At 43.8% G+C, this 12,197-nt stretch overlaps 1 protein-coding gene across 1 annotated transcript in view; it reads right to left on the bottom strand.

Moving 5' to 3' along the window:
* Positions 1–219: 219 nt before the first annotated feature.
* HADH (hydroxyacyl-CoA dehydrogenase) overlaps positions 220–12,197 on the bottom strand; it is a 46,037-nt gene continuing 34,059 nt past the window's right edge. The window contains exons 5-8 of the mRNA XM_045392727.3: positions 11,927–12,016; positions 7,588–7,660; positions 2,075–2,191; positions 220–1,148 (exon numbers count right to left, since the gene is read on the bottom strand). Of these exons, the coding sequence (XP_045248662.2) occupies positions 1,030–1,148; positions 2,075–2,191; positions 7,588–7,660; positions 11,927–12,016 (399 nt within the window). The 3' untranslated portion in view covers positions 220–1,029. The remainder of the gene's footprint in view (positions 1,149–2,074; positions 2,192–7,587; positions 7,661–11,926; positions 12,017–12,197) is intronic.

Below are 12,197 nucleotides of genomic sequence, written 5' to 3'. Positions count from 1 at the left end.
AAGAAGCTTACGTTACACTATTTCACTTTGTTGGCAAAGAAGAAACAGATGTTCCTTAAAAATTGTTCTCTGTGCCCTTATTACTGCTTTCCTGGTAAGAAATCTGGCAGCGATGGCCACAGGCAGGTTTCACACAAACGCCTTCTCCTGCCACTCCTCCTTCCCATCACTCCCACTTTAAAAATTAACAGCCGGCCAAAGAAGAGGGGAAATAGCTTCTGCTAAATTATCAACTTTTTACTTTTATAAACGTTTGAGTGTATTACAATTTTATATTATACATTTCTTTTTCAATTCAAATTTTCAGACGAAAACATTGTATTTTAGTAGTCAATTTATAGGCAATTTGCAACAGCGATTTCTCATGGAAAAAAGACACAGACAGACAGTAATCATTCAGATCTGTGGAACTGACTGACCATGAAAACTGACCTCCTGCAAACCATGCACACAGAGATATGCCGACCCATCCAGCAGCAGCATCTTCACGATGAACTGAATAAAGACACATCTTATGTCGTGCCCAGAATGTAGGGCAAGACTCAAAGCTCCAGGCAGTAAAATGTTCTTATAAAGGCAAGATCCAGGTGCTGCTCGCTGCAGTGCTTCACAGACATACCACGTCGTGCCGGTGGCTTGTCACTCTCGCATGCAGCAACAGGGGGCATGGTGCACTCGCACTCTCGGAGGAAGTACTTTTCCCTTGATGAGAGAACGAATCCAGGCAATTCTTCATAAAAATGACAAGGTTCAAAAAAAAAAGTTTGCTCCAAGGCACCAAGGGTATAAAGCTGTTTAGAAAATACACAGAAGTGAACAGACTAAAAAAGGAAATTAGTTCTTAATGGAGAATCTATTACTGCTGTAACTGGTGTAATAATCACTTCAGATAGATTACAATCAAAATGCACATTGATTAGACTGTGCTGTGTGAGAGAATGTCAGAACAAAGAGCCTTCCCACAGGCACTCGGGGCACTGGCTGGAAAGTGCTCTCAGGGGTTCTTCTCAGAGCCGGAGAAGCTGCACATCATTTGTATTTGTAAAATCCTTCTCCAGTCTTCTTGCCAAACTTGTTCTCTGCTACCAGCTTATTCAAGAATGGGCTGGGCTGATGTAATGGGTTCTTCACATCTATTTCATGCCACCCTATTGAGAGGAGGGAAAAGAACTCAGGATGAAGTGCTGGGTTTATTTTTACACCTTGGCATTCCCAAGGGCAAGTCTGGAGGCCTGCCTCTGCTGTGGGAGAGCCCCCCAGGCATGGCACCCCTCTGGCCACCACTGCAGAGGCACCAAGGAAGGCTGTGCTGGTGCAGTCACATCAGCCCCAAAGCTGCTGCACTGCCACCCACCTGTGCTGCCTGAAGCCTGGCCCTGCTATGGCCCTCCTGCTTATCCAGTGTCTTCTCAGAAATCACTAAGGCCAAAGGCCCAAGTACACTGACAGAAGCCATTAATTTGCTTCTGTTAGTTAACTATCACTGGCACAGTTAACTTTCAGAATACACGATAAAAAGTCTGCATTCCTGCCATTGGTATTTTGCATTCACATAAAATTCAAAATTTAATTCTTCAACTAGTATTCTGTGAAACTTGGGAACAGATAGCTACATTCAACTTCAGTAGTCCAGTTTTAATTATTATTTTTACCCTGTCTTCAGAGCTATTACATTACAATGGATATATATATTTTTAAATGGATGTGTATCTTGCTTGCAATAGAGGTTACACAAATCAATTTATGTGATAAAATAATACATTGTACCAATGTCAATTTCCTGGGATTTAATATTATACTATGGCTATATAACCATTGGGGGAAACTGGGTGAAGGTCACACAAGACCTTTTTGTGCTATATTTTGTCTTCAAGGTTACCCTGTTAAAGAGATACTAGGCAGTCACATTCTTCCTTCTCCTGTCATCTGTTCATGAATCCTCAACCTGCTAAGGCAGGATTTTGGAAGGTCTTAATTAAGACCCCTGCTAACTTGTTTTTAAAAGGCATTATAATTTACAGTTCAGAAAAACTACCTCAACTCAATAAAGACAACAAAAAATTCCAATTCCTACCATCCACGATGAACTTTGTAGTATCTAGTCCGACATAATCTAGAAGCTCAAATGGGCCCATGGGGTAACCGGCTCCTAATTTCATAGCAGTGTCAATGTCTTCTTTGGATGCATCACCTAAGGAGAAAAGGGCAGCACTGGGTCACCACCACCTTTCCTTGAATTCTCCTTATCACAGGATTAGCCCCAGAATTACTAGAATTTTATATGCTTGCACAATAAAAAAAAATGTCTTAGAGTGAGACTTTCTGGCTTGGGTAAGATTTCCTCTCTAAAGTACATGCCAAAGAGGTCATAAGGTTTTGTTTTTTTGAGACAGAGTCTTGCTCTGTTACCCAAACTGGAGTGCAATGGCACAATCTTGGCTTGCTGCAACCTCTGCCTCCTGGGTTCAAGTGATTCTCCTGCCTCAGCCTCCCAAGTGGCTGAGACTACAGGTGTGCACCCCCATACAGAGCTAATATTTATATTTTTAGTAGAGACAGGGTTTCACCATTTGGCCAGGCTGGTCTCAAACTCCCAAACTCAAGTGATCCTCCCGCCTCAGCTTCCCAAAGTGCTGAGATTACAGGTGTAAGCCACAGTGTGTGGCCCAAGATTTTCAAAGCTACTGCACCACTGAGGTGAATTCTGGAGTACTAATACCCTGTTCACTGAGACAGAAGCCTCCATGCCTGGAAACTTCAGCTACTTTCAAATAAATTGGGATTTTCCAACTCTGGAATCATTTATTAAAATATCATTTAATGCTACAGCATATTTTTGATTTATAAATAAACTTTCTTTAAAAAGAAAACTAAGCTTTCTGCTTTTGTATGTATAGTTATTGTATGTATTTTTTTCCCCTAGTTTTTTGGGTTTTACAAGTAAGGAGTACTCCTCTGGCATCACATTCACACAAATCTTTTAGTCAAGATACCTTTTAAAGAAAATCCCAAACCTGAGTTAGAATTGCCACACGTTTGGAAGTCTGTTGAGTAGACTAAGACAAGGATCAATGTGCTTTTCCCTTGGAAATTTACTCTTACTATGTCCTTTGGCCCCAAGAGGCCTTTATAGAGAACAACCTGTTCCCTTTCTTTGAAATCAGAAAAGTAGAATAGTCTGCAACAAGTGGCTATCTAGAATTTTGTTCCAAAGCATAAAGAAGTCAATCAGATCAAAGTTAAAGAAAACAGGGAAAAATGTTGACACTCAGAGAAACTACTTAAACATTGATAAAGACGACATTTTTTAAAAGCATATAAAGTACTAAAGTAATGCCAAAGGATTTCAAGGCATTATAAGGTGATTAAAATACACCTCAATTATTTATTATGGTTGACATTACTAATAACTACACTAATCAGGATTAGAGATGCCTGAGAAATCATGATTTGAGTGTTAGGCCATAAGAAAGCAAAGAAACAAAAATAATCATATAGGCAGCCTCATTCATTCATTCAACTTCTATTTATTATGTAGCAGGCACCAGAGATGTAGAATGAGACAAAGATAAACAAGACAAGCATTCAAGGTACTCATGATATAATGGGAGAACTCAGATGTGTAAGCCAAAAGCTTCAACACAATAAGACCTGAAGATTCATGACTCACACAGCTCTGTGTGAGAAAAGATGGACAGGTTTACTCACACTGCCAGGGCTTCACCAAAACCACCTCCATGCCTGGGTCCTGGAAGATGAAGGTAATCCTGAGATGAGCAGACCAGGAAGGGCATTCTAGGTAGAGAGAACAGCACATGCAGCGGGAGGAATGGGAAGGAACACAGCATATTTGGGGTGTGGCTCTGAAGCTTAAAAGTGGGTTCTACTCAGAGGATTTCATTAGGAAGCCTCGCAGCTTCTGTGCTGATAGAGCCCCGGAATGCTGGAAGTGCTGGCCTCACAGGCTCCTCAGGCTTGGGATAAGCTCCCTGTTCTTAGGGTGCTGCCCTCGGACATCTTTGGGGCTCAGTCTCTTACTTCCTCCAGGCCTCTGCTCAGGTGTCATCTTTCAGAGAGCCTCTTCTCCCTGCATATATAAAAGAAGCAACTCCCTGAACTAAAGAAAAGGCCAGGACAAGACTCTTGCCATCTCTTACTATCTTCTTCTCTACAATTATTCATCACAACCTAACATGCTTACGTACTGGTTCATTTATCATGGGCAGTCTCCCTGGGACAGAAATCTGACAGCATAATGGTTGCAACTCAGCTAAAGTCATTTAATGAAATCTATATTCAAGGACAGGACAATGAACCCTAAAAGCAAGGCTGTAATTGCAGATTCAGAGACTCACTTGAGGACTGTTTTATTTCAACAAATAATATGAAGATACAGCACATGATAGAAAAATATCTAAATAACCCTACAAAGTCAGCACAACTCAAAAAATCCTGTTCTCAATAATGCAGAGAAAAAGAGGCAAACTTTCAGAAACAGAGAAATAAAAATTGTTGTGCCAAGTGAGAGTTAGACGTGGAATCATGTTTTAAACGAGTAATTCCTAAACTTCTTTAGAATCAAGTACGTCTGACAATCAGACACCCTCTCCATAAAAAGTGCACATATACCCCAAATTCTGCATCAACCTTAGGAGGTTCATTGGACACCCTCTCCCTCCTCCCTCCAGTTAAGAGCCTCTAACTCCAGACAAGACAGCAAAGGAAAGCTTCCTCAGTAAACTCCAGATCAGCACAGCTGAGGGCCTGGGACTTGCCCGACTTCTGTTTCCTTGGCTGGCTCAGCAGCACCACCTGCCAACCATTCTTAGCATGAACAGAGGCACCCAGCAACAACTCAGAAACAGCATTTTTACTCATCAGCAGCTGCCTATGTGCCCGCCCTACACAGGCACTTTGGGGCAAATAAAGATGAAGAGGAGCCAGAGTGCCCCAGAAAAGAGAGTACAGTAAGGGAAAGAAAACACCTGCCATGCCACAGGGAAGACAGTGACAAGTGACCCAAGGGAGAGCCAAAGCATGAAGAGTTGTGATGACAGAGATGACATCCAGCTGGGAGCTCTGCAGACACTCAGGTGGGGCCATGTGGGAATGGCGGGAGTAGAATCTGCGGTGATGACAGCAGGGGCACAGAGTGGCCAGAAGGAAGGCTCTCTGGCAGAGCCTGTAGATGGCAGGTCACCAGAGAACCCCTAAGCCTGTCTTGAGCAGGGGCGACAATGTGAGCAAGATGTCACATGGTGACTGGGGGACAGGCTCATGTTCCTCCCAGGCCTGCTGCCAGCAGAGCCCTCCTGAGAAGAGCTGACCATTCGGCCCCACCGCCCTGCCCACGCTGGCAATTAGGAGTGGGTGCCTGGCAAAGGCAGCGATCCACTGTCAGACACAGCCCATCCAGCCTCTGTCCCTCTGACCCACAGGTGTGACAGTTGACTGGGGCATGCATCAGGCCTCAGTCATAGTGTGAAGGAACAAGAGCAACAGAAGAGTGAGGACAGAGCTGGGACACTGGGAAAGAAGGCCCAACACGGAAGCCACAATGAGTGGACAGACATCAGAGCAAGAGGGCATGAGCCTCCACGAGATCCTATGGGGACTGGCGAGAAGTGCTCGTGGCGGGGGCCCAGTCATCCAGGAGGCCCGACCCATAACAGCCCACACATCATTCCAGGGAGCCTGCGCCACTCACGGCAGCACTGGCGACACCACGGCATGCAGCCCCAGGTGGATCAACAGTGGGGGACAGGAAGTTCTCCTTGCATGAGTTCAGAAACAGTCACAGAGCATCTGCCGAGGCTGTGCAGGGGGTGTGTGGGCAGATGCAGTAGGCAGTGTCTCAACTTCCTGGACAACATGATACTTTCTCAGTAAGCGCGGTAGTGGGGACCAGTCAGGAAAAGACATGAGTGGCGTGAATTTCTCTGCTACCTGAGGAACCTCATGAAGGCAGCCAGACTGGGATGGGGAAAAGCTGGATGAAGAGGCGGAACAGGCATGACAGGAAGGAATCAAAAGTGATGAACAGATGTGGCAGACAAGAAAGGGAGTCTCCAGATGCTTGAGGCTTCAAGGTGGAACTGTGGGACGGAGATGGCATGGTGGGCGTGCTCTGAGCACTCCTCTATGTTGGCTAACAGGAGGGAGCAGGCAGTGGGTGGGGGGACATGGTAAGAGGCCTGGGGTGTGACTATAGTGTGCAGTGGGGAACCAGCACCCACCCCAGGCAGGGCACCCAGCTCCTTCAGAAGCAGATTCTGAAGAGGTGGTGGAAAGAGAAGCAGGGGGACCAGCAATGATAGGCTGTTGAAGCCCATGCCCACAGAAAGCTAAGAGCATGTCCTGAAGCCAGGTCCTGCTTCTCCAGCTTCAGCCCACAGGTGGCCAGGGATAGTGAGGGCCAAAGGGCACGCACCTGTGCAGAAAGGGACCACAGACAAGAAGAGGGCTTTCAACTTACCATCTGATACTTGGTGCACTGGAGAATGTATCAAAGGGACAGTGAGGAAAACACCATCAAGAGGTGGATCTCTCACATGCTACATTCTAAAACATTACATTTTGTTTAAAAAAAAAAAAAAAAGACATACAACTGCCTTTCAAGGTAGGGCAAAATGCTCCGTGCTTTCTTTGAGGTGTAATTAGGCATATTTGTTGATAGATAAACATAGAAGTGTTGGTTTGATCTTGGAGCAAAAGTGAGGCAATTGCTTCCATAAACCAGAGAGAAAAGTTTTAATATTTAAAGCAGATTTTGAGGAAGCAAATGTGCTTTCATCTCTCTGGAAGAGCTGGTGTAAATGTTTTGTTTCAAAAATGACACTCTCAGGAGTGAGCATTTATGAATGAAGTAATTGAAAACAATTACACTTGCTTTTTATCCAGTCCTATTAAGGCTTGTTTGCCTTTGAGGCAGATATGATAGCTACCTTTCCAGAAACCAGGGAGGGGAAGCAAGCAGGAGGATGCAGATCAATTCAGAAGCCTGGACCCTGTCCCAAGCGATATTTCTACAGCAGAGAAAAGCACTCTTTGTCAATCAAGTATTGAAGAAAACTGTTTAGACCATTCTTAAGGTTACAAAAAGTGTATCATGACATCATTCAGTAAGGACAGACACAAGACTACTAAAAACTGTCCTTACCACATATCGGCCTTGTCACATATTTCTCATCACCTGTCAGTCACAAGTTTTAGAACCTTAAGGAACTTTCAAGATCCCCTAGCCCAGTGATTTTTACATTACGATAATTTTTAAAAGCAGTAAACCTTTTAATCAAAAGCAGAGATCCAGGATATCAACCTGGGCTGGCCGTGCAATTGCTCTGGCTGGGACTGTAGTTGGGAGTTCCAGAACCCTTTCTCAGAGGCCTCACAGGGAAGCCAGGAGGCCCTGGGAAAACAGTGAAAAAGGTACCAGGGCCCATGGTGCAGCTGAGCTCACACAGCTAGAAAACAGACACTGCTTCCTCCATTGTGCATGGCCCAACCCCTGCTAGAGACACTGAGAATTCCAGACAGTGGTGCCAGGAGCTGAGGCCTGCAGCTCCTGGCCTGGGTCAGGAAGGATACCTCGTTCATACAGCCTGATTGCTTCCATGAGGTATGGAACCAGGAGGCGGTTCACAATAAACCCAGGAGTGTCCTGTTTTGGGAGAGAGAAAAACAAAAAACTAGTAAACTTTCATTAAATGGCATCTTTTGTGAAGTCACCAAATCGCCCCTTCTTACCCTGGATCATGTTTGCCCCCATTTATCAAGCTGTACATTTTCAAAATCTGCAGCATGGCTGTATATCTATCTCATATGACAATTTATCCAACAATCATAGTCCTTAAAAAAATTCAAACCCAGATGCCCCACTGCACAGATCCTGACATAAAGGCAGATGAAGGCACATGGGTGACCTGGAAGAGCATGGCTTTGGGACAGGCAGATTTGGGTTCAATCTTGAATGCTCTCTTGGTCCTTCTGTCATTCTGAATCTCAGTTTCATCATCTTTGGATTGGGGGTGACAGTTTGTCTCAAAGTTGTGAAGATAAATCAGAAAACACATAAAATGCTGTACACACAGCCCTATACTCATCCCTTTACTCCTCCTCTTTCCTCCCACTTCCCTTTCAAGAATCGACAAAACGTCACACTCCACCTTGAACAGTCCTCAAAGGAGGACTGCTTTCCAGGCTCCTTGGAGCCAATCCTAGGCTACTCAGCATCTTCTCAGGTTCCAGCGCACAGTGCAGTGGAGCTGACTTGGCGGCAGGTGCTCCGACAAAGGAGCAGAGCCCCTACAGAGAGCTGGCCTTTCACGGCACACCCCCTAAGACCTCTGCATCCTGGGGTGGACCCTGTGCCACACACGCCTTTCATCTGTTTCCCTTCTCAGTAACTAACATTAATCATCTCTCCGGAGGACAGGTGTGGGATCTGGATTTTATCTACTGATCTCTTCTGGGGATTTGTAGAGAAAAACAGGTGATTTTTTGTTGAAGCTGATTTCCACTAGGCAAATGGTGCCTCCTCTTTGGTCAAAAGGCTGTGATCCTCCTGAGGGCAGAACTCCTCACCCTGGCCCAAACTCTGCATTCCATTTCTAGCACACACTAGGTACTTCCTTAATGTCTAAATTACAGATGACCAGGCACTCCTCACAGAGCTAACCTGACTGCATGCTGGGAAACTGGACAGTAACACAAAGGATATGAACCTCCTTTAACCCTGAGCAAACTGAAACCAAGTCCTAATCCCATCTACTGCCACATGAGCACAAAGATGCACCAACAAGTTTTATCAGCTTAATTAAGATTATGAAACAATACAGATTTTATAATTGAGGCAAAAATACTCTTTTCAACTTCAAAAGGTTCACTATAGAAACTCAAGATAGGGTACCTGAGAACATGAAGCACACTATATGTAAGGTCACAAGTCAGAAAGCAGCCTGAGAAAAACATTTGCTCCAATTAGAATAGTTAATATCTTCTTGAGAAAAAGCTCACAGAGCTCAATAAGGAAAAAGTGCCAAGACTCATTAAATATTTAGACTCACTGGCCAGACGCAGTGGCTCACGCCTGTAATCCCAGCACTTTCGGAGGCCAAGGCGGGAGGATCACGAAGTCAGGAGTTCAAGACCAGCCTGGCCAACATGGTGAAACCCCGTCTCTACTAAAAATACAAAAATTAGCCGGGTGTGGTGGCGCGCACCTGTAGGCCCAGATACTCAGAAAGCTGAGGCAGCAGAATCGCTTGAACCCAGGAGGTGGAGGTTGTAGTGAGCTGAGATTGTGCCACTGAACTCCAACCTGGGCGACAGTGCGAGAGTCCATCTCAAAAAAAAAAAACAAAAAACAAAAAACAAAACAAAACAAAAACTCACCAGTAATTAAAAAAAATATGCATTTCTGCCAATAAGATTATCAAAGGTTTTTTCCCCCATGGTAATAACATTTGATGCTACTGAGAATGCAGAGAGACAGAGGCTCTCAGTATAGTGGTGCAATGTGAAGAGATATAGTCTTTTTTTTGGGGGGGGAGGGTCTTGCTCTGTTGCCCAGGCTAGAGTGCAGTGGCGTGATCTCAGCTCACCGCAGCCTCCACCCCCTGGGCTCAAGCGACCCTCCCACCTCAGTCTCCCAAGTAGCTGGGACCACAGGTGCATACCACCATTTCCAGCTATATTTTTGTAGAGAGGGGTTTTGCCATGTTGCCCAGGCTGGTCTCAAACTCCTGGGCTCAAGTGATCCACCTGCCTTGGCCAAAGTGCTGGGATTATAGGCGTGAGGCACCGTCCCTGGCAGAAGACATAGTCTTTAAATAAAGTAATTTTATTTTATGTAATCAAATTCATATTTTTCAGATTCTTATTTATTAAACACATTTTATTTACTATACTGTGTGCCAGGTACTGTTCTAAATACTTTAAAAAATTAATTTATTCATTCCTCATAATAACCCTGTGAGACAGGTACTATAATTATCCCTATGTGAGGCATGAGGACACTGAGGCACAGCGAGGTTAAGTAGCTTGCCTAAGGTTACACAGCTAATAAGTGCCGGTGCCAGGATTTGAACCCAGTCGGGCTAGTTCATACCCTTAACCTTTATACCACACTCCCCTCATGAAATCTCACTAGGAAGGCACATTCCAGGCATATTAATGTCCCTCTTCTATGTCAGGTATTGGTAAAGTACAATACTGTAGGCCAAATCCAACCCACAGTCTGTTTTTGTAAGTCAAGTTTTACTGGAGCATAGCCATACTCATACTGCATATACTGTCTATGGCTGTTTTCATGCTACAACAACAGAACTAAGTACTTGCAACAGAGACTGTATGGCTGAAAATATTCACTATCTGGTCCTTTACAGAAGTTTGCTGACCCTTGTCCTATGTGGTTGCCATATGCTGTCCAGATGCCTCATCAAGAGCTTCAATAACTGACCCAGAAAGACCCTCTGAAAGCCCTTAGAATACCACACAGAAAGAGTTCTGGAATGACCTAACGAGAACAACTTAATGAGAATAAAGAGTTCCCATATCTGCAGCTGCCGTGGCCACTCTGATGGAAGACTGAATCATTACTTTGTAAATTAATGATTATGCTGCTGAAGATAATCATTAGCTTTTCCCTATACTTCTGTTTCCATATCTTTTTGTCTTGCACAGATGTTCTTTTCAATACTATTACTACTTACTTCCACTAACAAAGCATAACTGGGTAAGAAAGTACAATCATAACATCCAATTATTAACATGATTTTAGAAATCTAGATGACTTAAGACTACGGAACTAAACAAACAAAAAATGGGCATTAAAACATGAGACTCCCTAACAACACTTTACCTATGGACAGGGAAGAGCAGAACACACAAGCCTGCTTTCTTCGGCTGCTGGAGTCCACCTCAACAGATGGCTTCTTCAGATGATTCATGAACAACATGATTTTTCATGAGTTAGTACAGTACTGTGAGTTCAAACTCGAGAATATTTTAGAAAGCAAACGTTTGCTATGAGAACTATAATGATATAAAGGATTATGGTTTTAAAAAAAAAAGTAGATGACTTATATGTAAATCTTTGTAATGGTGTAGCATTTTGTGACAAAACTACCCCTTAACAAAAACTTCCAAGTCATGCATAAGTATAGTCCCTGAGTTTTGGGGGAACTAAAGAAGAACTAAAGCAAATGGAGAAACTTAAGGTAATCAAAATAATTACCTTCAGGTAGGTTATCATTTCAGCAACTGGGATTATTTTATATACAATAACTGGGTAGCTTAAGAAAGGGGAAAAAAAGACGGAAGTCAAGCAGGCTTTTCACTAAACCATGCTGCTTCTTGAAAAACAAAACAACAAACAACAAAAACATAATGCAACTTTCCGGTGAGAAACAGGTTCCTTACTGCTACTTTGGCAGGTTGGTCACTTACTGTCTTATCATTTATTTCACCATCTGTAGTATTTTTTGCAAAAGTAAAGCCCTCATTTTCTGTGAGGGATGTATGTATTTACCAGGCTGTACCTGACACACAGGGTTCGGACTCCCAGCGGCCCAGTAGAAGTTAAAGCTGATAGGGCAACCAAAACCATTTATGAAAATGCAGCCATTCATTAGGAGACAAAAGCCAGGACCTAGAGAGCAGTACTGAGGACTCTACTCAGCTGGAGTCCTCAGCTCCATTCAGGTCTCAGACTATCCACCTGATGGCCTTAGGCATGGCTTAGGAGTCCAGTTTCCCTATCTGCAAACTAGAACAGGAGGCGCGGACTGCTCATTACAGCACGTGGACAAGCTTGCAGTATACAATGCTCCCTCTCACATAATTCTATGAGAAGAATTCTACCAGGAATAAGTCAGGGTCCAAGAAGAAAAGAACCACCTCCTTCCCAAGCTACCCATACTCTTACCTTGCAAGCAACAGGATGCTTTCCCAGGGCTTTGCTAAAGTCTACCAAAGATTCAAATGTCTTCTGGCTGGTCATTGGTGTTTTAATGACCTGGAAATGCAAAGCAGAGAATTATGACCAGAGTCAGCAAGCAACTTCAGTAGAATGGTTCAAGGAATGATTGATCAAAAGGTTCCATATAGGCAACAAAAATAGTTTGAGTTTCAGCATAGAAGTAGGAATCTCAAGCCAGAAACAATGTATTTCCCAAAATGACTATTTTAAGACAACA

This window comes from Macaca fascicularis, chromosome 5, assembly GCF_037993035.2.
Source record: "Macaca fascicularis isolate 582-1 chromosome 5, T2T-MFA8v1.1".
NCBI classification, from domain to species: Eukaryota; Metazoa; Chordata; class Mammalia; order Primates; family Cercopithecidae; genus Macaca; species Macaca fascicularis.
This window is presented reverse-complemented; position numbering and strand designations above follow the sequence as displayed.